Source organism: Mustela nivalis, assembly GCF_964662115.1.
Source record: "Mustela nivalis genome assembly, chromosome: 11".
NCBI lineage: Eukaryota > Metazoa > Chordata > Mammalia > Carnivora > Mustelidae > Mustela > Mustela nivalis.
Genome location: NC_139030.1, coordinates 67,796,295 through 67,820,510, shown reverse-complemented (window position 1 = coordinate 67,820,510; position 24,216 = coordinate 67,796,295). Strand labels below are relative to the sequence as shown.

The following is a 24,216-nucleotide window of genomic DNA, read 5'->3' as shown; positions in this document are numbered from 1 at the left end:
GGGTCTTGTCCTACCAAACGATCAGGCTCCAAAGGCCAGGTGGGTGGTGGAGACATGACCTGTCCGCTGGAGTGCTGAGGAGGAGTGTGCAGGCTGGACCCTGCCCCCAGCAGTCTTGGATTCATAGTGGCCCCTGGGCAAGCCTCCCATAGGTGTTGGCATATCCTGCCCCCTGTCCTGTGGGGACACCCAGAGTCACTGTGAGGTTTCTTGGAAAGCTCCTATGCAGGGGTATGTGAGGAGAGAGCTTTCTGGGTAGGTCTGGATCCTGGCTCCCCTCCCTGCTGGCTCTGGTCCATGGGTACGAAGCTAGGTGCTCCATGGGACGGTGGACCAGTCAGATGCCATCCTTTCATCTCTGGGCAGAATATGCAGGGCCCAGACACTTTTGGGCCCAGTGGCCATGGGCCCCTGGACAGCAAGGGAGATGAGTGGCAGGTGGGTCCGAGGGGGTGTGGAGGCACGGGGCTGGGACCTGTCTGATCTGGCTGCCCGAGTTTTCATTTGCCTTTGGCCCCAGAAGGAGAGACATGGCAGGGGCAGTGACTCTTCCCCAGAGCATGGTCACACTCCTGTTTACGGATGTGGTTCAAAGCCAGGGCCCTGGAGGCCTGCTCTGTGGACACTGGCAGGCAGTTGGTTTGCTGGCAGAGGTCCTGGTCCTCTCTCCCCTGAGCCCTGGGCCAGCAAGAAGGGTGTGCCTCCATGTCTGTCCATCCCTGGCAGGACTGGACTCCATGTCCAACATGGAGACAAGTGTCCGAGCAGGCCCATGCTGCTGGAGGCCCCCTGCCCATGCCAGATGGCCCCTCCTGTGAGGCAGGCCAGGGCAGCATGGACAGGGATCCTGCAGTTGGGCAGCATGGAAGTGCCCGTTGGGCCCTCCAGCTGTGGCTCTGCCAGCAGGGGCACTGCACCTGCTCCCGGTGTCCCCTGGAATCCTCCTGCTGGGTGTAAGCTAGACCCCAGCGGACACTGCTCTCCCGTGGGCTCGGCCCACGGCCTGGGCACCACGATGGTTCCTTTCCTCCGTCCCTGGGGCTGGACTGCCAAGGCTCCATGTCACATTGCTTTGTCCTGTTCTGCTCCCCCAGCCCCAATCCGAACTGGGGGTACAGTGGATAGCCCACTCTTCCCGTCTGGGGCCAGGGGAGAGGGATCCCAACTGCTGAAACATGCTCCTGAGCCCCAGTGTCTGTAAATGCAGGGATCAGAGAGGTGACTCCCAGCTGATGACAGTCAAGGTTTGGGCAGCGGGTGGAAAGGCACTGTCCCCCTTAAATGTGGAGCAGGGAGGGAGGATGCAGAGGCTCATGGTGTGTCCAGGTGGAGTCGGCTGCCACCTGCCATTGGGATCATGACTTTAGGCTGCAGGCATGGGTGAGTGGGGAGGGGAGGCCGTGGGTGTCTCAGGGCACCCACATCCACGCTGCCCCCTGGGCCTCCCCTGTTGTGGGGTGACGTGGGGCTCTCCATCCCAGGCCCTTGTCAGAGTGGACACTGGGGCTCATGGGTGCATCGCAGGTGAGGAGCAGCAGGACCCCTTCTGAGACTGACCAGCCCCACCCTGCCCTGCCTATGTGGCCTGGCCACAGGGCACAGGGAAACATCCATCCCACATGGGGGGCCTGTGTGGGGGATAGACAAGAAGCACACTGTCCTCTCACTGAGCCCACTGCCTTGACAGGGGCATTCCAGGGTGCCACCAGGGCCCCTTGTCTGTCCCATCTGCTAGGCCTTGAAAGGTAGAAGAAAAGGTCATCTAGCCAGGTCTCCCAAGTTCAGAGCCTCATGATGACACTGTGGGGTGGGCTCATGTCCCAGCACCCCGCAGCGTGCCCTGCCCATCCCATGTCCCCAGGGTAGCTCCCATGGACGTCTCCTCTTCTGGAGCCCTCGCCTTCCCCACCCCATGGTCCATCCTTGCCCTGTTTTCCCTGAACTCAGCTGCACCACCCTTCATTCTCTCCCCTCACTTTGGCCTCCTAGCCCCTGGCCAAGACCTGGTCCCACAGGGCCCCCCCTGGGGCTCATGGCTCTGGACACCTGGTGCCTCCAGCTGCATCACTCTGGACCCTGAGCTCCACCCATCACTGTCCGGGGATACCACAGAGACAGGCTTTCCGGCAGCTCTGTGGTTTTTCGGGTCGCTCAGGATGGAGCCGGATGCTTGTCACCCATCAGAGATTCTGGCTCTGTGAGGGGCAGCCAGTGTCCACCCAGGGCGCTGGTGGACAGTCAGGGTTACAGGGACAGTATGTCAGGGGGAAGGGAATCGTTTGTAGCAACAACAAAATTGGAGGCCCAGGCAGGTAGGGAGGTGGGGTGTCTGTGCTGGAGAGTCCTGGCCCTGTACCCACCTGGGGACTCCTTTCCATCTCAAAGTGGACAGACAGATGACTGCCCTGTCAGCCAGAAGCGTGCTTTCTTGGATGGGGGCGGGAACCTGCTGAGGTAGATGAAGGACCTTTTGAAGCTAGAGTGATGGGTGCCTTGGTCTATTGGCCCCACCACAACCCTTCCCGGGGCAGCCAGATAGGCATCTGCATTCTGGCCCAAAGAGGGCCGACCCCAGGGAAACAGAGGAGACCCTGTGCTGTAGGAAGGACTGAACTTCTCTGGACTGGGCTCCCCGGTGGGGGGATAGACAGGGGACACTGTGGCCAAGACTGCACAGGGAACTCCGGAACAGAGGGGAGGAGGGCCCGAAGTCTGACTAGGGCCTGGGCCAGGCCCCTCTCTCTGCCATCACCCTCCCTAGGGCCACAGGAAGCTCACCGGGTACCTGGTCTACATCCAATGACATCTCTCACCTGGGTTGGGGTTGGAGGTGTTGCACAGGATGTCCCATGGATCACTGCCACCTCCGGGAAGGACCCCCTATGGGGAGGGGCTCCCCATTTCCCGGCGTGGCTCCACACCCTTCCCCTTGACCTTGGGCTTGGTCATGTGGCTTTTCATATTGTGAGGTGTAGGGAATGGGCTGTAGTGGGGGCGTGAGGTGTGCTCTTGGCTTCCCTGTGACCCTCCTGGAAAGAGAGCTGTCTGGGCAGCTGCTCAGACCCAGAACAAAGGTCCAACCTGTGGCGGCTTGGAGGGCAGAGCCCTAGTTCCTTCAGACCCATGAGCAGGGGGACGGGCATTTGCCCTGGCTCCACAGAGATCCCTCTTGGAGCCCCATGGAGGGTGGCAGCAGACCTCATCCTCCCCGCCCCCACCCCACCATTCAGTGGAGGGTTGTCCTGAGGGTGCAGACTCCCTGCCCTCTAAGCTGGACCCAGGAGTCCTGTGTGACACTGTGTGCATGGTGGCAAGATGCTCCTGCCCGCTGACCTGGGGGTGGGAGGCCCAGCAGCAGAGGACACGGGAGCAGCCTAACCTGGCCTCCATCCATGGCACCCCTCTCCTCCTCGAAGCCCCTGGCCCACCCGCCTTTTCAACGTAATCAGAGTGCCAGGTGCCAGCCAGCAGGGAGGATGGTGTGGGGACTCAGCTGGCCCAGTGGGGGGTGGGTGGGCGGTGGGAAGGTGGCCCACGGGCTGGGCCGGGCGGTGATGTCCTGCTGCCCGCTGGCTGGCTGGGCGCATGAAGCCGCAGGTGCCTGGTGGCCAGTGTGGCGAGGGGTGTCCACCGAGCCCGCCTCCTTGGCTCTTCTGGGGTTTCTGTCCTCTGATGGATGTAGCACTCGTGGGAGAGCTGGAGACACTTCCCCCTGTCCCTGTCTGTCCTTCATCTTCAGACTGTGTTTACTTCTTTCCTGAACTGAACTCTCATGCAGTAACTCTCTACTCGTATTTCTATCTCGCGTTGCAGTGTCCTTGTTCTAAAGTTCTTTTCCATCCTAAGACGTACAAAATAGTTGGACTTCCCCTAGCATAAAGCGAGCTGTGAAGCAGGAGAGGAGAACAGGTCTGAATTTGATCTCCTATTTCCCTTATTCATCCTCTGAGAGATCGGCTGAACCTCCGCCTTCACCTCCCACCTCGCCCTGAGCTCTGGGTCCAGAGGCCCTGGAAGCTGCCCATGCCCCCAACCCCCCTTTGGTGGATGGAGACTGGGGAGCAGGGTGCAGCCTGGGGGGCGAGCCTAGAGAGGAAACTCTCCACCCCCGCCACACCCCAGGAAAGTCTGGATCTTCCTGAGAGTGGAGGCTGAAGCTGTCCGCAGGGTGGAGGGTGTGGCCTCGCTTGCACCTGAGCAACGGGCCAGCTCCCCGGGGAGGGAAGTTCATGGTTTGCCCGGTGCCTGTGCCCAGGGGCCGAGAGCCGGCTCCATCTGCCAGCCCGCCAGCTGCCCCCTGCTGTCACCGCAGGCCCCAGACAGCATGCCGCCCCTGCCAAGGGACACACACAGGTAAGCTGGGGGTGTTGGCAGCACAGACACAGAACATGTCTTGAATTCCTGGGTGGTCTGAGGACCTGGCAGAAGTTATTCTCTGTCTTTAAAAGGAAGTTGTTAGATTTGGAGCTTTTTTTCTCTTATGATGCCCCAGACTCACCAGCGGGGGCTTTATTTCGGACTGTGAGTGACCCCTCCTGGGTCCTGGGGCTCTGAGGGGATACGTGGCTCAAGCTCAGCCGACGACAGTTCTGTGTCTGTGCTTGAGGCCTGGGCAGGTGGTGGCTAGGAATCTGGGACCTCCAGGCCTTTGGTCCCTGGGCCACGGTCAGGCCCCTATGTTTGCAGCATGGGTCTTCCTGGCTTCGGGGGTGTCCCTGCCTGAGCCCCTGACCCTTCTAGCTAGTTCCCCGCATGTGTGTTAGGGCCCTCGGTGGGGGCTCCAGGGACTTAGAGCGAGTCTCCTCTAGGGTGTGGGTGCCTGGCCCTGCCGGCTCTGAGTCATAAGCGCTGTTTTCTCTTGTAGACATAGAAGAAGTTGGGTTTTTCAACGCAGTTTAGGTGTGGAGGGGAGGTGGGTGTGCCTGGAAATGCTTTGCATTTTCCTTCTCTATCTCATCCCACATGCTCTGGGGAGAAGCCAGTGCCTCTGGGTGCCTCCCTGTGGGCCCTGGGCTTGAGCACAACCAGCATATCTGAAGACATGACTTCCACCCACCGGTGAGGATAAGGGGTCCACCAGGAGCTGTCCGAGGGGGGAGGATCCAGGTGTCCCTCTTCCGTGGAGGTGAATGGGGTCACCAAGCTTGTAAGGGGGAGATGTGAAAGTTTGGGAAGGATCGCTTGGCTAGCTAGAGGCCAAGCCCGGGCCCCACTGGTGCCCAGGCCTCTGGTTTCCTCCCTCTGGAAGGGGAGGGAACCCCAGGGGGAGACCCAGGAAGCAGGCTGCCTGGTGGGGCAGCAGGATGGTGTGTCTTAGTCCTACCGAAGGTCACTGTGCTGACACAGGGTTGGGGCCGCAGCTGCTCCGTGTGTCCCAGGCTCCCCGGTTTGGCTTGAAGACCCAGGAAGAAGGGGCGCCCTGGGTCACTGTGGCCACATTCCCTTACTATTCCCACACCCTGAGAGGCACAGACTGTCCAGAACGTCTTGTTTATTTTCCTTGAATTATGCAAATGTTTGGAGGCTCTTCCCATGCAGGCCGGTGTGCTTGGCTGGTTGACAGGTGGGCTGAGTCATGGCCCTGAGGACAGGGGGACCGTCCCAGACGGACCTGGCCAGGTGGGTACTCAGACTCCGGGCATAGGGAGCAGATGGCCCTGGGAGACGTGGCCATGCAAGTATCCAGTGGCCCTGGGTGGTCCGAGGAGCTGCCTGAAGCAGAGACGAGACCTCCCCTCTCAGCGAGTTCCGGGATCATGATGTATGAAGGCACATACTGTCCTCAGCTGCCCCAAGGTTTGGGACAAGCCCAGATGTGGGTGGCACCCCCAGCAGAATCCTGTTGGTGCCGGAGACCCCAGCCCTAAGTGGTGGATCTCTGGATGGCAGAACGGAAACCCCAAAGTTCTGAGTCCTGGCCCTGAATGTGTCAAGTGGGGGCCCCCTGAATACTTGTGCGTCTGGGGACAAGGGAGCCTCTGGAGTGCTGAGCCCTGAGGAGTCCTGCCCATGGGGCCAGTGTGTCCCTGTGTGCGACGCCATGTGAGACCCTTGTGTGTCCCCATGTGTGACCCCTTGGGAGGCATGTGTCCCATGGGGCCAGTTCTAAGAGTAGTGGGGGGACACGCAGGGAGCCCTGGGTAAAGTCTGCTGGTGCCTGGCTGTGGGGGCTGCAAATGGGCTGGACAGGGCATGCGTGGAGGCCAGAGGGAGCCAGGCCTGGGGCTGATGGCAGGCCCCAGGGTGCTGCCCCAGTCGTGATCTGGTGAGGTCACCATGCTCCTAGGAAAAGCCTGGCTTTTGCCTGAAAGCTGTCTTGTACCCCCACCACAGCAAGAGTGCTGGCCCATCCGTGGGCATCCCTGACTGATCCGTGGACAGGTGTCTGCTGAGCCGGCTGCTGGGACCCTGGGAAGGCTGGGCCATCGGTGCGGGTCTCCTGGAAGCTCCGGCTGGGGGGCAGGGTGTGCTGTGTGGGTCTGGGTACGGTGGACAGAGGAAAGAACCATCTGGAAGACGCCCTAGGGTGGAGCTCCTGCCATGCTCAGGAGCAGTCAAGACCACGCCTTCTGGAAGGCACTGTGTTTGGCATCTGACCACAGCTTGGAGATGTGGCCATCCTGATCTCAGTGGCTGGTACCCTGTGAGGCTCCTCTCTCCTGGGCAGGAGCAGGGAGGGAGGATCATGGAGGGCTGAAGACCGTGAGGTAGTGTCGTCCCCACTCCTGGCCCCAGAAGAGGCTTGGCTCATAGCCTGCTGGCCTCTCAGAGCTATGGACACCTCTGTGAAGGACAGATGGGAAGTGCTTTGCAAGTTGTGTCCTATGTTCCCAGCATTATGGCCCACTGGTACCTGCTGGAGTGGTCCGCCCGGGTAAGGGGAGGCTACCACCGCTGGCCCTCCAGATTCAAGCCTGGTGGCTGCTGCAGTGGTCCTGAGGGTGGGGTGTGCTAGTGCGCTAGTGGACACGGGGTGAGGTGTCCAGCCGCAGAGGCCAAGGCCACAGTCCATGGGGTCTGCCAGAGTGACCTGATGCCACCTCTCCCCTGCAGGCACCCTGGGTGCTCGGGGCAGGTGTGGGGGGTGTGGGGGGTCGGGGGGTGGGGTGGGACCAGGAGACCCTGCCTGCCCCTCCCCTACCTGCTCCTGTCAGGTGGAGACCGGCTTGCTCCTGCTGGTGGGGGGTGGGCACTGCCAAGGGTCCCTCAAGGCAGTGGGTCTCCTGGGTATGCGGGGCCAGAGGAGGGGCCGGCTACGTGGACCCCGCACCCACAGTGGCAGCAAGCATGCAGGCTTCAGCAGACTTATTGAGGGGGCTGCTGTCGATGATGAGGGGAGGTGCAGGCCAGGTCGGGGGGCTCTGACAGGAGGGCCTGGCTCCGGTGGGGTGGGGGGGCGTCCTCCTGGCTGGCCTGGTGGGCTGTGGGCTCATGGAACTGCTCAGCTTGGTGTGGGAGGCTCAGGCTGACAAGGGCCTCAGAGACCAGGCTGTTAGCCCAAGTTGCTGGCCTGGGGCCTTGTGGTGTGGCGTCCTTCACCACAGGACTGGGCATGGAATCGCCTGGGAGTCATGCCCTCACACGGGGGCTCAGCTGACAGCCCGATCGCTGACCCCCGCCCCTGCTGCCCCCAGCAGGATGCACGTTTTCCCAGGCTGTAAGACTGGCAAGAATCTACTCAGCTCTTTAGAACTGTACACGTATCTCAAGGGTACAGACGGGGAATTCACAATTACAAGTTTTCAAAGTCCACACTCGGACAAAAGGAAAGGGGTCCCTTTCCTTTCTGCCCCAAGGCGGATTACAACTGGTTTTCAAACGTTAGTGTTTGTCCTTGCACAATTGAGAGCTGGCTGGGACAAGCTAGGAGGTGGGAGGGTGGGGGGTGGGGGGGTGCGGCTCTGCGTGGTGGCTGCTCATCTCCCCTCCCCAGGCAGGGTGGGGGAAGCCAGGGCAGCCAAGCAGGGCCAGGGCCAGGCCAGGGCCAGGCCAGGCTCACCCACCCAGGAACCACCACCCCAGCTCTGGCCAGAGTGGAGGGAAGGAGGGTCTGAGCCCGCCCCTCAGAGCAGATAGTGTCTCCCACCACCTGGGGTGGGCGCAGGGAAGAGGCTGTATCAGGACTTGTGGGGCTCCCAAGAAAAGTGGGGATGGGCCAGAGAGGCTGGGAGAGACCACAGCCGGCACATTCCCCACACAGACTGGGACTCCTGGGCCTGGGGCAGCCCTCCCAGTGGATGGGGGCTCCCCAGACGAAGCACGATGGGGGCAGAGGCAGGATGCACCTGCCGTGGGATAGCGGAGCGCCAGTGTTCTCACAGTGACAGTGAACTGTGTTCTCACAGTTCTCACAGTGGGAGGACCGCTGCCCAGGACACAATTCAGTCTATGTGTCAACGTGAAGACAAGTGTCACAGCACAGCCCTCAACCTTTCCACAGCTGATTGTTCTCGGGCATTTTCTGGTCTGGTCTGTCTACTCCATGTTTATTTTAATCTGTTCTGTTTATTCTTTTCTACTCTGTCATATATTTTATTCTGTATCTATTCTAACCCATCTTATCCATTCCATTCTATCCTATTCTTTTTTGTTTAAAGTAGGCTTCATGCCCGGTGTGAAGCCTAATGTGGGGCTTAAACTCATGACCCTGAAATCAAGACCTGAACTGGAATCAAGAGTCAGACAGATGCTTAGCCAACTGAGCTACCCAGGCGCCTCCTACCCTATCCCATTCTGCCCACCCCATCCCTTTCCACTGTATTCTATGTCTATTCGACTCTATTCTCTAGCAGTGCTAGCTCCATGCCCCTGCCCCGAGGGGGTGAACCACTGAACTGACTGCCCAGAAAATGGGTGCTGCTCACAGCTAGGCCAGCAACAACCTGAGCTGTTGAGCACGATGCAGGGGTGTTTGGGAGAAGTCCGGAGAGATGCAAGACCCAGCTACTGGAAGTGATGCCATGCTCTTTCTCGGGGTCCTGCCTGCCATATCCCTAGGGGCTGTGTTCAGCTGGTGGTTGTGGGGTTGGAAGGCCCTGGATGGTCTCGCTCACTGGCTGGGCCACCTCAAAGCTCCAGGTGGCCTTTCTCTTCTGGAAGTACTGCAGCCCCCTTGGGGGCCCGTCTCTGGGGGTGTTTTCGGGGAGCAGAAGCTGCAAGATTTTTATGGGTCTCCCAGGAACCTCCCAGCATCACATTGGTATGTTCTGTTGGTCAAAGCACGGCCATCACTCCTGGCTCAGGTGTGGGGCCATGGGCTTCAACAGTCCGGGAGGGAGGGAGGCTGCGGGAGGCGGGTGGAGGGACAGGCATCTGTGGCTGTGTCTCTGCTCTTCACTTCCAGCAGACAGTAATGATGTGGCCTTCTTTTCTTTCTCTAGAAGGAGCCCCTGGGTGGAGGGTGGCCCATATTCCCCTCTGTTCTTTGCGAGATGTTGCATTTGGTTGTCTGACACCCCATCCCTGTCCCTTTCTGATGTGGCTTTCGTATGGATGGCTCCATGCTCCTGACTCCCTGGCCTGTGGCCTCCATCCACCTGGCACTGACAGAGTCTTCAGCCCTGGGAGTTGTCCCCAGTCCGGGGGAGACCTTGGGCACCTTGGCGATGGCCTCACACTAATCCATTGGGGGGGCACTGGAGGCCAGCTCCTCACTGATGGTTCTCAGGCTGCTGAGCTGGGGAGGGGGCCTGTGGGGCCTGGTCTCCTGATGGGACAGCATTTTAGGCCAAGTGTTTGGTCATGGGGAGGGAGCCCTGAGGAACGGTCAGTCCTGTCCTCGGTCCCCACTAATTCCAGACTCTCACTGCACCTGCTCCCCTTGGCCTGTCCTTGTGCTCTGCAGTGCGTTGGGGCTCGACGAGGACCATATGAAGAATGAACGGTGGGGGGGGGGTTATCTGACAACTCTGGATCCCACATACGAGCTCTGGGTTAGGGCCCTGGTGCGCTGAGGGAGAATGTGTTCTAAGAAAGCCCATGCTTGTGTCTGGAGGGCCAGCGGAAAGAGGGCTTTGTAACAACCATTGTGTGTGGGGGTGCAGAAGGGACAGTCCACTCTGCTTTCCTCAGGCTGTGGGGCCACCAAGAGGGAAGGGAGACAGGGTGGCTAGGCAGGTGGTTGTGGATTTTGTGGGGCTGACTTGTCAGCTCTGAGATAAGGCTCCGTATTGTTTTCCTAGATTTTGGCTAAAACTGGTTGGCCACTGAATGACCGGCAGATATTGGGTTCTGTGTCCGTCTACAGTCCCCCTGAGGCGGATGTCTCTCTGTCTTTCAGGAGCTGGTCAGATAGATTGACGTGTGTGAGAGAGAGATCCTGGGTATAAAAATCCCATTTCCATAAAACCCTTGTGAGTCTCCCACATAGTAAACAAGCTCAGTGAAACCAGAAGTTCCTGGAGCTGGAGTGGGGATGTCTTAACCCTGTTTGTGACCCGTGACTTTAGCTTTTTGACTAGTTCTTACCCAGACACGGGAGAACTCTCCCGAGTGACCTGAGGGCAGACCCACCTGGAGTGCTCACCTGGGGCTCAGGGGCTTCCTGACCCCGGCCATCAGCTACTCATCTGGGGCTCAGGGGCCTGGGGGCCTTGAGCTCTCCCTGCGCCCCACCGGAACCAGACCAGGGCCGCATCTGGTGGGCAGCCTTGGCTCTCAGGCCTCTGCGGCAGGGGTTCTGTTTTCATGGGCTAGGACGCCGTGGCCTCTCCGTCAGGCAAGGCCTGACGGAGAGCCTGCTGGCCCCCTGACCACTGCTGGGAAGCAGCCTCGTAAACATTCCTGAGGTGGGCGGCAGGCGCACGGCCTGGACGTGGGGCCTGGAACCCTCTCCCCGGTGATTGCAGATGCAGGAGGTCTGAGACCCTTTGGAAGGTGTTCACTGAGCATGCAGGCCGACTGCCAAAGGAAAGGCAGCTTGGCAGACATTGGAAGCAATGTCGCGTGGTAATCATTTCCAGCTGTATTTATTTATTCCCACAATTGTTAGCTTTCAGTTTTTTTTGGCAGCTGAGCTCTTTAAGAATATTTTTAAATTTATTTTTTATCGTGTTAGACAGTTTTATTGACGCAATTCACATACCAGACAATGTCCCCATTTAAAACTGCCCGTGCAGTGGGGTCTCATGCTGACCGCGCGTCTGTGGGACACTCTGTGTGCAGGGCACATACAGGCCACGGAGGGGCTCGGTCCCTGTCGAGCTGCTTGGCAGAACATACTGACCACCTGCGGGCCCGGCTGCGGCCTGGATGCCTGGCCACCTGGTCCCCGGTGGCTCCAAAACCGAGGACCCTGCGGACCCCGTGGGTGTTGGACCAGAGGGCCTTTTGGCAAAAGAGAAGCCTCTCTTTAGAAACCAATGGATTTCTCTGAGGACCGTTTGTTCTCATCGTACAGCTGGAAGAACAGAGACAAATTCCTGTTGCCTCAAGACCAGAGGGGCGGTTGTGAATGTCAGTGCAAAAACTTGTAACAGATGGGCAGCGTGTGCCAGAGTTTTCCTAGTCCGTGCTCAGGGGCCAGGAGACACGTGGTGTTGGCAGAGGGAGTTGTCCGAGGCGGGACAGTACGGTGTCCGAGGGAGCTGGCGGGGCTGCATACCAGCTGGCGCTGGAATGGTCCTGTCCGGGCTGGGCACCTCTGTGGCCTCCTTGGCACTTAGGTTCATAGGGCAGGGAGAGGGGAAGGGCTCGGCAGAAACAGCTGGACTAGTGCAAGAGCCCGTGACCGTGTGACCCCGTGACCAGGGTGTGGCCTTCTGAAGGACAGCCCTGTGGGGTTCGGGAAAGCTTGTTCCTTCTCACTGGCTGTAGGTGCCCGGGCCCCCTGAGAATCACACACGTCCAACTGGGGTCCCGCTCCCGTCTGGCGGTGGGCTCTCCTTCTGCCTTTGTGGACAAGGGACGGAAGATGCCTGGACGCGGCCTTGCTTTGGTTTCATGTGAGCACTGTGGGTGGAGAGATGAGTAAGGATGGGAGACCTCAGTTCTGCCATCTCCTGTGACTTGGAGACCACACTGCTGTGCGGGAAAGGGGACGAGACGCTGTAAGAAGTTTCCTTCAAAGAGCTGTGGGCTTGGGGTTTAGCTGAAATTGGAGCTGGACACGCCCGTGTGAGCTCATGAGGGATTCTGTCTCCATCGCCCGACAGGGCCTTGAAACTACCACCTTCTCTGAGCCGCCCCCAGAGGATGGTCCCTGAAGACCATTCCTGCCAGTAGGACACCAGGCTCCTTAGAGATGCAGCTGGCTCCAGGCCTGGGCCGGGAGGAGCCCAAGACAAGCCCAGATGGCAGGGATGCCAAGTCAGGGCCACCAGAACTCTGGGACAAGGCCGTGATGCATGGTAAATAGGTGGCATGACCGGAAGTGATGCCATACTGTGAAACAGGTGGTTTTCTCCTCTAGTGGCAAGTGCCCAGAAATGGAAGCTGGAGAAATCTCTCTTTTCCAGCGGCTACAAGAGCCAGCAAGCCAGGATATGTGCTTCCGGAGCCTATGGAGACGTGGAGACAGCCAGGCCGGGTGCAGAGCTCCCAGGTCAGCCATCGACTGAGGAGGGCACAGTGCTTCCTGTGAGATGGCAACATTGTAGCAAAGTCCCCGTCTCCTCGTCACCAGCACCCCCTCATCTCCCTTCCTGGGCTTCTGGGGTGCCCTGATTTCCACCCTCTCCACCAAGGCTCTGCTCTGACCCGACCTGCCCCTCTCCCTGGGGCGTGTCATGGCTGTGGACCATGGCCATGTCCTCCACCTGGAGTCCTGGCGCTGTTCCACGTGGAAGGATGCTGGTGCGTGTCTCCTTCCGTCTCCAGCTGGGCCGCAGTGAAAGCTGCCCAGGCGGGGACAGTGGGAGCCGTGGGGGGACACAACTCTGGGCCACAGGCCTCCTTGCTGCTACCTGGTGGGGGCCTCAGGCCAGGCACGTGGCCTGTGTGGCATGGATTCTGATTGATGGGATGAGGTGGAAATCTAACATAATCCTTTTCTGGAGTTGGCCAGCTGAGCTCATGCCATCTGCCGTGCCTCCCTCTGCTCCGTGCCCAGAAAGCCACCTCACTCCCCACACCCCCATGGCTCCTTCCATCCTGCACAAGAGCTCCAGAGATTGATTTTCTGGGCCTTGTGGTATAGACTGGGCACTCCTGCTCATTATTGCTTAGAATTTCCCTAGCTGTTACTATATGATTTCCTTCCATTTGAACTTTAAAACTGACTTTCTAGTTAAGGAGTCTCCTTTGGGAATTATGTTAACCTCCCAGAGTGTTTTGTATTTTATTTTATTTTATTTTTTAAAGTAGGATTCACACCCAATGTGGGGCTTGAACTCACAACCTCAAGAGTAAGAGTCACATGCTCTACCAACTGAGCCAGCCAGACACTCCACTTTTTTATTATTAAACTTAAAGAGCCCCCCCCTTTTTTTCTAAAAGATTGTGTTTATTTGAGAGAGCACAGAGGAGGGCCAGAGGGAGAAGCAGACTCCCAACCAAGCAGGGAGCCCAATGTGGGGGCTCTATCCCAGGACCAGCGACCATGACCTGAGCCGAAATCAGATGCTTAACTGACTGGGCCACGCAGGTGCCCCTAAACTTTGAGAGTTTTCTGCAGAAATCGGTCATCTCCTTTCCCCCAGGATGGAGGGGTGCTGGCCACAGCTGTGTAGGGGTGAGCACTCCTTGCTTCAGACTCAGGGCCCAAGGGCGGTGACCGGGCCAGCCATCCCCTCCTCTCCACTTCCCTGGTTGGCACGTGGACACACCTTTCACCACTGAGCAGTCAGCCCATACCAGTCCACCTTCATGTCATGGGAAGGCTGAGGGGTGTCCTACTAGGCCCAAGTCTGGTCTCCCTGCTGTTCCACTGTTGCCCTGATGGAGGTGCCCAGCTCTTAACCGGTTCTTCTAGGCCAGCTTCTCAGTCCTACTCCCCCTTGGTTGGAATGCTTTCCCCATCTGGTTGTCACACTCCTATGCACCCTGTAAAGCTCTCTGTAAAAACCCATATCCAAGCAGGAAACTCCTCCCTGTGTCCTGTCCAGATGCTAAGCTCTGGAGTCCAGGTGTGGGATCCAATCCTTTCATGACCTGCAACTTGACCTCCTAAGGGCCAAGTGTCCCATGGCAGAGCCCTCTCAGCCCCACTTCCTCTGCTCAGAGGCCTTAGTACCAGTTGGTCCTCTGTGTGGCTGGAGCCCATGAGACAGTCTGCCCTTGCCAGGCACAGCCTATTGGGGAGACTCAGGCCCCAAACTAGGCTCCTGGAGAGGCCCCTCTGTCCTTTTCCCTCTTCAAACACAGGGAAGCCTGGAACTCACCCTCTGACCGCAGATCCCATCCAAGGAGAGGCTAGGAGTCTACTCCGTGGTATGTGTGTCCTTGGGAAGCAGGTGGGAGGAGACAGTGTTCTGGAGAAGGCTGTGAAAACTTGGAACCAACTGGGAAGGACAGCTGTGGAACCTTCCTGGGTGTATCTGCAGACAGGTACCTGGCAGCCACCTGTCCGGGAGGCAGCGGTCGGGCTGGGTGGCTTCAACCGGGTCATCCCTCTCAGAGCTCAGAATCCAAGCCCTGTGTCATCACCGGTGAAGTCGGGTCTTTGTAGGTGCTTCATCTCTCCAAGAATTCAGGATGCAGAAGGAATCTAGTCAACAGTCCACTAAACCATATAGGTCACTTGTCACACGGCCAGGCCACATGCAGGGCGTGGCAGGGGTCATGGGCTCTGAAGAGGCTGCAGTCCCTCCAGGTGGCATTCTGACCCCGGCAGAAGAGACCCCTGCCTCTCCCCAGCTGAGCTCACGTCTGCACGAGGGCAAGGCTCTGGTGAGCTGGGTGGGGCAATGCTGTCTGCTGTGGAGTGAGGAGGTCCACGTGGTTCTCTCGAGCAACCTTGCTGCAGGTCGGCTTGCTGGAAATCACGGCTGAAGACACCTCGATGCAAATGGACGTTTTCAGCGCTGAAGGGCTGGAATCAGTTACAGGCAGCAACATAATGGACACTTATCTATCACATGCTGGGAAAATAATGGGAGACGCGGACCACCTGCAGAGACGTGGACTGCCCAAGGCCCTGAAGATGGGGTTTTCCCATTGGGCTGCTGTGTGCCTGCGGTGGGCTGCAGCCATGCCCAGTGCCGTCGGGCTCATGAATCCTGTCTGAAGAGCCTGGTATCTGGAAGGTGCCAGCCATCCCAGTGTCGGGACAAACAGAGGCCTGACTCCTGGGAAGCCCTGGGCTGCGAGGGGCCCCAGCTGCTGGCCTGGCCACGTGGGTTGCAGGCCACCAGCCAGGCCACATCTGGGACAGCCACTTGTATTTCTTTCATAGACATGTTTGCCTCTGTGAGCAGGCCCAGCTTGGGCACTGGCTGCTCCCCCCAGAATTCCCATAGATTTATAGAAATGGAGCTATATAGACACCACCTTCTCCCTGGCCCCCCGCCACACAGTTGTAAACACTTGACAAATGCTTTCTGAGCTCCCCCTTGCAGCTGGAGGTGACCATGTGAACGAATTTTGGCCAACAAGGTGGAAGTGGAGGCTCTCTAGGAGCTTCTAGATGGCTCTTTGGCTCTTTATCATGGCTGGCCCTGTCCCTTCTTCCATTTCCCTTCTTGTTGAGGTGATGTCTGGAGCTTGGCAGCCATCTTGTGACCATGAGGCAACAAACCTGGAAAAAGAGATATGTCAACATCCTCAGTGTGGTGGGGCTGAGTCTGCCAGAACCAGCAGCCTCCCCTCTCCAGAATTCTAGATTGATGAGGAAAATCCACCAGTGTTTTCTGATTCTTGGGACCAAGGAGCTAAGTGATGTGGCACTTTTATGCCGACATGAAAATGTGTGCCACAGCAATTCCTTGAGGTCTGACTCCTTTTCCAGCCACTGACTGGTAGCTCCACTTATGGGTCTCAGGACATTTTGTTCTAAAAGATTTGCTCCCACACCTTCCAAACTTGTCCCAAATTGCTAAGTCTGCAGCAGGAGGAGAGAATGTATGCTTGGCTTCATTTATTCACTCAGCAATTGTGACTTATATATGCAATTTCTCTTCCAGGGACCAAGGGGGCTTACTCATTCATGGGCACTACAGACTATACTCAGACAGAGCATACATGACCCCTCCAGGCAGCAGTGAGGCTGGGGGGAGAAACAGCGAGGGTGGTGACAGCTCCTGCAGGAGGGTTGGGGAGGTCACTGGGGAAGGTGAGGATGGAGCAGAGACCAGTGGAGCTGGGGGTGAGGCATGCAGCAGCTAAATCCTCAGTATGCACAAAGGCCCCGAGGCCAGATGTGTGAGGACTAGAGGAAGGGGGTGGCTGGAGAGAGTAGCAACCTGGAGAGTTGGCCTAGAGAGTTATTTTTATTTATTTGATTTATTTCAAGATTTTTAAAGATTATTTAATTTTTATTATTATTTTAAAGATTTTATTTATTTGATAGACAGAGAGAGATAGTAAGAGCAGGAACACAAGCAGGGGGAGTGGGAGAGGGAAAACATGCTTCCTGCCGAGCAGGGAGCCTGATGTGGGGCTCAATCCCAGGACCCTAGGATCACGACCTGAGCCAAAGGCAGATGCTTAATGACTGAGCCACCCAGGCATCCCTGAGAGTCAGCTTTTTAAACTAAGGGTGTGGGTTTGAGCACACTGGGCTTTTGGATGCAAGGGTTGTTTGGGCTGCTAAAGGAGAGTGGACTGCCCATGGGAGGGTAGGGACACATGGACTTGGGACAGCCGGCTGCCATGGGCTCGGGAGCCGTGCAGGAGGTGAGCGGCTGTGGCTCAAGGCTGAAGGTGGGACAGACAGGCACTTCATGGGGCCACAAAGCCAGCGCAGGTGGAGGGAACTGCTGACCACCAAGGGGAAGGGGTGTGGCAGGCATATCAGGAGCTGCAGTCTGGACCCTGGTGACTCTGATGCCTTTGGACACCCCAGTGGGGAGCTGGGACTCGCTCAGGCTGGGGGTGTGAATTTGGGGTGGCCTATACACCAGTAATATTCATAGAGGAGAACAGCTGCTGCTTCCTATCCCTCCCAGGCCCCGCCCCCTGTGTACCCAGGTGGCCTTGGGGTGGGGAGGAGCAGGGGGATCCCTTATGGCAGCTCGCTTGAAGTCCAGTGCTACCTCGGTGCCCTGCCCTAGCCGGAACACTTAGCAGGGGTGGGGTGGGTGGGGTGGGTGGGGTGGGTGGGGCGGGATGGGGTGGGGTGGGAGGGTGCTGCTGCAGCTCCTTTGTCCCAGGGGTGGCAGGACAAGGGGGTGTCCCACCTGACTCTATGGGTCTCCCCTTGCCCCAGTCCTGTCTCTTCCCTGATCTGGTTGCAGCATCTCCCCTGGGTGACGGGGACTGGGAGGGACCCATGCCTCCAGCCCACCTACTGAGTGCCTGGTATGCAGGCAGACCCTCCAAAGGGCCTCTCTTTCTCTCATGGGGCCCCTCCCTTCCCCCAGGGGTAGAATTATAGGATGTCTCACCTCTCAGGCCCTCCCCTGATGTGTCCTGGGGGGTGCGGAGTTCATGAGTCTCTGTCAGGCCAGTCTCCCTGGGGACCCTGCTCAGGGCCCATCAGCTGGCCCCTCCCCATCCTCTCCCCCCAGCTTCTCCTGGCTTTGGAGCCACTGTGGAGCTGCTGCCGATAAAACTGGGGGCCTGGGAGGGTGTAGAGTCTGATGATTCAGGCCCTTCCTGGGTCTCAGGTCCCCCACCCCAGGGCCCCCCGGGGATGGGTGCGGGTACATTCTCCATAGGAATGGATACACAGTGATGGTGTGGATGGTGGGGCAGAGATTGTGCCGGCCCCTCCCTGCTCCTGAAGGGAGGTCTGAAGGGCTTTCTTTGCCCCACAGGTGTTTCCAGGCTGTCCTCCTCCTGGCCCTGACCATGCTCCTGCTGGCTGGCATCCTGCACATGGACGTGGGGCTATTCATACCGTGAGTTCTGCACAGGTGCCCGCCCCTGGGGCAGGGCCTGTGACCCCAGCCTGCCCACCTCCGCGTCACACTCTGCATTGGCTAGTGATCATGCAGTTCATGCCTCCCCAGGGGACTCAGCTTTCTCCTGTCTATGAGAGGAGGGATGGGCCCTTCCCTTTAGGGATCCATAGCCTTCTGGAGCCCTCCAGGGTCTCCTGAGGGCAGCAAGCTGCCCAGGCCTCTGGGCAAGGCACCTCTGGGCAAGGCTCAGGGAGGGCGGGAGTGAGCCAGGGCTGGGCCTATCTTGGGTGGAGCTGCTGTGTGCAGAGAGTGACAAGGTACTAGGAGGCAGGGCTAGGGTCCAGGGTGGGCCTGGGAAGGTCAGATCCCCTGCTCTCCTGCCTGCTTGGGGTTCATCCTGTGAGGCCCAGGGTCTGCAGGGATATTCACACAGGCCCTCTGTTTCGGCCTGGCCGCTGAGAGGTGTGGCTCCAGGCCTCCTCTCCCCACCTCCCCACCTCTCTGGTTGGATCTCCCCAGGGGGCACCAAAGCTCCTTCGGTCTCTCCCGTGGTCCTCCCATTGTCCCCAGGGCTGGCACATGCCTGTGTATCCTGTCCCCCACTATCAAGGGTTATTCTTACTGGGGCAGGAGGGGTGCCTGTCGCTGCAGGCTGGAGGCACAGCGGGATGGGTGCCATCACGGGACAATGAGAGTGGGCACCGATATCCCCTTCAGCCCTGCAATCAGCCTGGCCGGTCCCTGTGTGACATGTCAGCCAAGAAACTCTGGGTGTGGGGTCCAGGCCACGGGGCCAGCACCATGCTGGATGCCCTGGGGGCCAGATAGGAACTTGGGGGCCAGAGAGGGGGCGCCAGGGCCCCAGGGGCCCAACCTATGGTATGTGGGGGGACAGAGGATGTGGTCACTTAGGGAGCAGTCAGGTCTGTGCTGGTGGGTCCTCCAGGGTTGCAGGGTTGGGGGTCTCTTGTTGAGTGGAAGGAAGCACAGTTGGAGGTGCAGGGTCTGGGTATCATTGGCAGGGCAAGTGTGGGGCGGGGGATCTTGGACTGGGGAGGGGTTGGTGACAGAAGATGGTTTGGGGGTTGCACTGGGTGGGGGGGGGGGTCCACGGACCCTCCCTGGTTGACAGTGGCCATGCTCTCCTCCCAGCCTGCTCCGGAGCCAGGCCGAGGGGCCGCCCATTGTCAATGTCATGTTCCTCAAGACGCACAAGACGGCCAGCAGCACTGTGCTCAACATCCTCTTCCGCTTCGCTGAGACGCACAACTTGTCCGTGGCCCTGCCCGCAGGCTCCAGATTCCACCTGGGCTACCCCTGGCTCTTCCTGGCACGCTACGTGGAGGGCTCAGAGCCCCAAGGCCCGCAGCAGCGTTTCAACATCATGGGCAACCACCTGAGGTTCAACCTGCCTGAGGTGTGGGGCATGGGCAGGAGGGGTGGAAGTGGAAGGACCGGTCCCAGGCTCCCCATAGGGTTGTGCCTTCAACACAACGCCACGGGGGTGGTTGTGCCCGAGACACCAAAGGGACGAAGGCTGTGGATGTGTGTACCTGCAGACCTTGCCAGAGCCTCACCTGGGGGCAGGGGTGGCTGGCTCGCACCCTGCTCCTCTCTCCCGCAGACAGTTGGCTGTCATTGTTCTTGGAATCAGATGCCCTCACGGCCTGCCGTCCTCTCCACCTACCTCTCTGGACTCCTGCTTTTGCTTCCCAAACCCCTCTACTTCTTCCTACTCAGGACCTTTGCCCAGGGTCCATTTTTGAGGGGACACTCTTCACATCTCCTCCTCTGGGTTATTTGTATCTCAGTGTAGAGGTCACTTCCTTGATGGGGGTTCCCCCTGACTGGCCTTCCAAAGGTGCAGGGGTGCTGGGGAAGGGCGGGGCCCACTTCAGATGCTTCAGGATCCTTCCTGTGCTGTGGGAGGGGACGTCTGCATGCTGGGTTGCTGCAGGGAGCCTGAGAGTCACCAGCCCTTCCTGCCGGGTCTCCACACAGGTGCAGAAAGTCATGCCCAACGACACTTTCTACTTTTCCATCATCAGAAACCCCGTCTTCCAGCTGGAGTCCGCCTTCACGTACTACAAAGACTACGTTCCTGCGTTCAAGGATGCGGAGAGCCTGGATGCCTTCCTGGCCTCCCCGTGGACCTACTACAACCAGAGTGTGGGCCTGCCCAACGCCTTTGCCAGGAACAACATGTGGTTCGACCTGGGCTTCGACAACAATGCGCGTGCCGACGACGAGGGCTACGTGCGCGCGCGCCTGGCTGACGTGGAACGGCAATTCCAGCTGGTGCTCATCGCCGAGCACTTCGACGAGTCTATGGTGCTGCTGCGGCGCGCGCTGCGCTGGCGGCTGGACGACGTGGTGACCTTCCCGCTCAACTCGCGGAGCGCGCGCAGCGTGGCCCCCCTGACGGCCGTAGGCAGGGAGCGCGCGCAGCGCTGGTGCGCCCTGGACTGGCAGCTCTACCAGCACTTCAACCGCAGCTTCTGGGTTCGCGCGCACGCCGAGCTGGGCCCGCGGCTGCTGCGCGCCGAAGTGGCGCGGCTGCGGGCGCGGCGGCGGGAGCTCAGGGAGCGGTGTCTGCAGGACGGCACCGCCAAGAACCAGTCGCAGATCGCCGACCGCCAGCTGCGCCCCTTCCAGTCGGGCCATGCCGACATCCTGGGCTACAACCTCAGGCAGGGCCTGGATGAACAGACACAGCGGATGTGTGAGAGGATGGTCACTCCCGAGCTTCAGTATATGGCCCGCTTGTACGCCCTGCAGTTCCCGGAAAAGCAACCCAAACGCCTCGCCTTCCTGGAGTAGGGGGCAGCGCCAGGGACAGGGCATGAGTCCCAGCCCTTCTGTCATCCCTGGGAGACCAGGGTATCGACTGGTGAGGAGGGGGTCTCTTGGGGCAGCTGTGCGTCGTGTGAAGACCGCACTAAAGGCACCCACTCGGGATCCATCCTCTTGGAGGCGCCACTGCAGTGAGGGTCCCACTTTAGGATTTGAGGGTTTGAACCTGGTTAACAAGTAGAAAAACCTTACAAGATAGAAAAGTGAGTGACACTAAATTACAAGTTGACAAACTGCCCCTCGAAAGGACACATGTGGGCACATCGACCATCACAGGAACTCGAGCACAGGGGGTCAGGAAAAGCTTGGGCAGCGGGTCTGGGAGTCTCTGAAGGAGCCCTGGCGGCTCCCCAAATCTGCTGGTGGTGGGACATGGGGCTGGTCACAGAGAGGGTTGTGTGATGCCCATGGGGAGCTCTGGGAAGCTGGCACAAGGCAGCAAGGATCTGAAATGTCCAGCTTCCCATCTGTGGATGGATGAGGCATCTTTGCAAGTAAAGAATGGCTTTAGGTTGAGAAAAGTTGAAACTGCTTATGAGACAAATGGTTTAGCCAGAGCTCAAGGTGAGGATTAGGGCCCCAGCCCCCTGTCCGGATGGCCCCCTTGGAATGTGGGTTATCTGACCTGCTGGAGGAGCTCCTGCGGCTTATAGCACACTCTGTTGTCCTGGAGGGCACCCTGGATGCAGTCCCAGAGGAGGGTGGTCACATGGCTGACGGCATTTGGAGAGCCTCCTCGGAGGGCAGTATCCAGGCACCCGTTTCTCAATTGTTGGGAGGGACGGAGGGCCCCCTGTCTCGAAGGATGTAATCCGGGTGCCTGGGGGCCCGGAGGTTAGAGTGGGGTGCACACCAGTGCTGTAGACTCCACGTCCTGAGGAAAGTGGGGGGTCTGGGGCACTCACGGAACAGAGCTGCTCTTACATGTGAAGCCTAAATGCTCAGCTGGCCCATCTGCCTGGCACCGGGTCCATCCTCCTTCCTCATAAGGTTCTTGGGCCTGACGACCCCAGGAGCTTGGCTGGGGCACCTGAGGAGGGGCTCCATGTATGGGCATGGCCACCCTTCTCGGGGATCTACCTGTCAAGGAACCTGCCAGCAATCAGAAGAGACAGCTCCCTGGGACACCAGTTTCATGGAGGGAAATTTTAAGAAGAATGAATCTTCAGTGAGATTAGAAGACATATTGTCGAGATTTTGAAAGGAAAAGAGGATATTGGAAACTGAAAACGTGACTTTCAAAGCACTACACCGAGATAGAAAAGAACAGCATGGGCAGGGCGGAATCAGGGGTGGCGGGGACACCACCCCGAGGATCGTCGTCCTCCACCCAGAGGAGATCGTGGAGGCCTGTCCTGAGGGACAGCGAAGAAAGCAATCAGATGCAGAAGAGCCATTAGGCGGATAATGGAGAGCCTGAAGGAGGGTCAGAGTTATCAGTAAGAAGCTACAGCCAAAGAAAGAAATGAAAATATGGCCCTGGTTGGAAGGAAGTATCCAGGCAAATGTGGTGCCCTGAGCATCAGGCGGGCCCCCCCTGAGCCACAGAGCCCCCTGCATGGGTCAGCCCGGCCAGCCTGCCAGCGTGGGGTAAGGGAGACAGGTGGCCGCTTCTGTCCCTGCCGCCCCAGAAGGGGGTCTGTTCTCAGCGGCACGCGGATCAGGACCACGAAGTTCCAGCAGAAATCCAAGGGTGTTTGCTTTTGCCTTCATGGCTGGAGGAAACATAAATCAGTTCTGTCTCTTTGGAAGGAATTTCAGGGTTATTTATTCAAAGTGAAGTATATGCAGATTGGAAGAGACAGCTTGGAAAACAGCCAGCAAGGGAACTCCCTTCAGAAGGGAAGTTTCAAATCAAGTTGTTTGCAGCTGCTAAAATGATAGCGTTGGGAGCACAGGGTCTGCAGAAACTCCCCTAAGGTGGGGGGATTTTGGAGCCTTGGTGATGCTGGAGTGGGGAGGGGTGGGGGCAGGCAGCCCAGGAGGGTGTGTGATGGCCCCAGAGGACCGAGGATGCCCAGGAGCCAGACCTTCCTTCTGATTTTTCAAGAGAAGCTAGAAATACAGATTTTTAAGTGAAATCTCTATATTTAAAAAGGTTGGTGTCTCATTAGAACATTAAGAGGGTGGGGAGGATGGGGGAGTAGGGTTAGAGATACAAACTTTCAGTTTAGGAAGGCAGAAATAAGGACGGTGGACAGGGGAGAGGATGCAGTCTGTCACTGTGCAGTGGTCTGGTGTGCGGACGATGGTGACCACTGGCCGAGGTGAGGCTTTTTGTCACACACCTACTTGTCAGATCGCTGTGTTCTGACCTGAAACTCACAGAATGTTGTGTGTCAGCTATACTCCCAACAGAAAACAAACCCCACGGATCTCTTATCCTGTTTATAGAGGAAAGGTGATTGTAATTTATGAAACACAGCTAGCTCTGACATCAGTAGACAGGGAAGATGACTAATAGCTTACTTAAATTTTTTTTCACCATATTGTTGAAAGCCTCTATGAATAAAAGCTTTTCAAATGATAAGTTATTTATTAAGCATTCTTTGGTGTTGTTAAAATGAAAAAACAAGCAAACACACCCAAACCTCAAATCCCCAAGTAGAGGGAACGAAGCCTGTGTTTGGGCTGCCTCCTTCCAGGGCCCCAGTGGGCACCCTGCTTCGACAGCCCAGCTGGACACGGGGGCTTCACATAGGTGGTGTGGGGTCATGGGGGCTCAGCAGGGGACCCAGCACCAGGCCCAGACGTGGGGGACAGGGGAAGGGAGGTGGATTCAGAGAGGCCCTGAGAGATGGGGAGATGGTACTTGATGTGGAAGCATTGGGGTCTGGAGTGAACAGCTAAGAAAGAATCCTTGAGATGTCTTTGGTGCCAAAAGGTGGTTTTATTAAAGCACGGGGACGGAATCCATGCTTGGGAAGAGTTGCTCTGGGGTTCTGAGGAGGGGCCCATTATATACTGTAAAGTTGGTAGGGGATTAGGGAGAGTGTAATAAGCCTCCCAGGTATTTTGGCAACGAGGTTTCCAGGATCCCGAGGGATAACTATTGCTGGGAAAGGTCATTTATTACTGCTTAGTAAAAACTCAGTCATAAGACCCTCCAGATGTAATAGGTGGGTCGTATGCCTGGGGGTGATGGCCAACATGTATCTTGGGGGGTAGTGATAAAGGAAGTTTCCAAAGGAATTTCTATAGTTAAAGTAGACTCACAGGGTCCTGGGGTCAGGCTAAGATTGCCTGTGCCCTTAGGAAGGTGTCCACAGGGAGGCAGCCGAGCTCCCCGGGGAAGGTCACTCTGCCCGTTTCAAGGACTTGTCAGTGGGCTGTAGGTATGAGGAAATTTAATTTGTCTTTTACCCTTGTTTCCCACATCAGTGCTGACCCCTTCCCCCAGTCTCCCCTTTTCCTTCTGTGGCAG

General features: G+C 58.1%; 1 protein-coding gene across 3 annotated transcripts; it reads left to right on the top strand.

Annotated features, from left to right (window-relative positions):
• The first annotated feature begins 4,142 nt into the window (after nt 1–4,142).
• Nucleotides 4,143–23,322, top strand: GAL3ST2 (galactose-3-O-sulfotransferase 2). 3 transcript variants are annotated; one of them, XM_082690103.1, is made up of 4 exons: nt 4,143–4,353; nt 17,853–17,936; nt 19,092–19,356; nt 19,941–23,322. In XM_082690103.1, the coding sequence occupies exons 1-4, from the start codon at nt 4,325–4,327 to the stop codon at nt 20,757–20,759; spliced, it is 1,197 nt and encodes a 398-aa protein (XP_082546229.1). In that variant the 5' UTR covers nt 4,143–4,324; the 3' UTR covers nt 20,760–23,322. The 3 variants fall into 3 exon arrangements, with proteins under 3 accessions (XP_082546229.1, XP_082546230.1, XP_082546228.1); XM_082690104.1 differs by lacking the exon at nt 4,143–4,353 and adding an exon at nt 4,978–5,058; XM_082690102.1 differs by lacking the exon at nt 4,143–4,353 and adding an exon at nt 12,460–12,541.
• Nucleotides 23,323–24,216: the final 894 nt, after the last annotated feature.

Excerpts from the sequence above, each read along its gene's own strand:
- GAL3ST2 (XM_082690102.1), top strand. The coding sequence starts at position 12,483 with ATGTGCTTCCGGAGCCTATGGAGACGTGGAGACAGCCAGGCCGGGTGC. Across the intron at positions 17,937-19,091 it reads GACGTGGGGCTATTCATACC|CCTGCTCCGGAGCCAGGCCG; the intron begins GTGAGTTCTGCA and ends CTCTCCTCCCAG. Across the intron at positions 19,357-19,940 it reads TGAGGTTCAACCTGCCTGAG|GTGCAGAAAGTCATGCCCAA; the intron begins GTGTGGGGCATG and ends GTCTCCACACAG.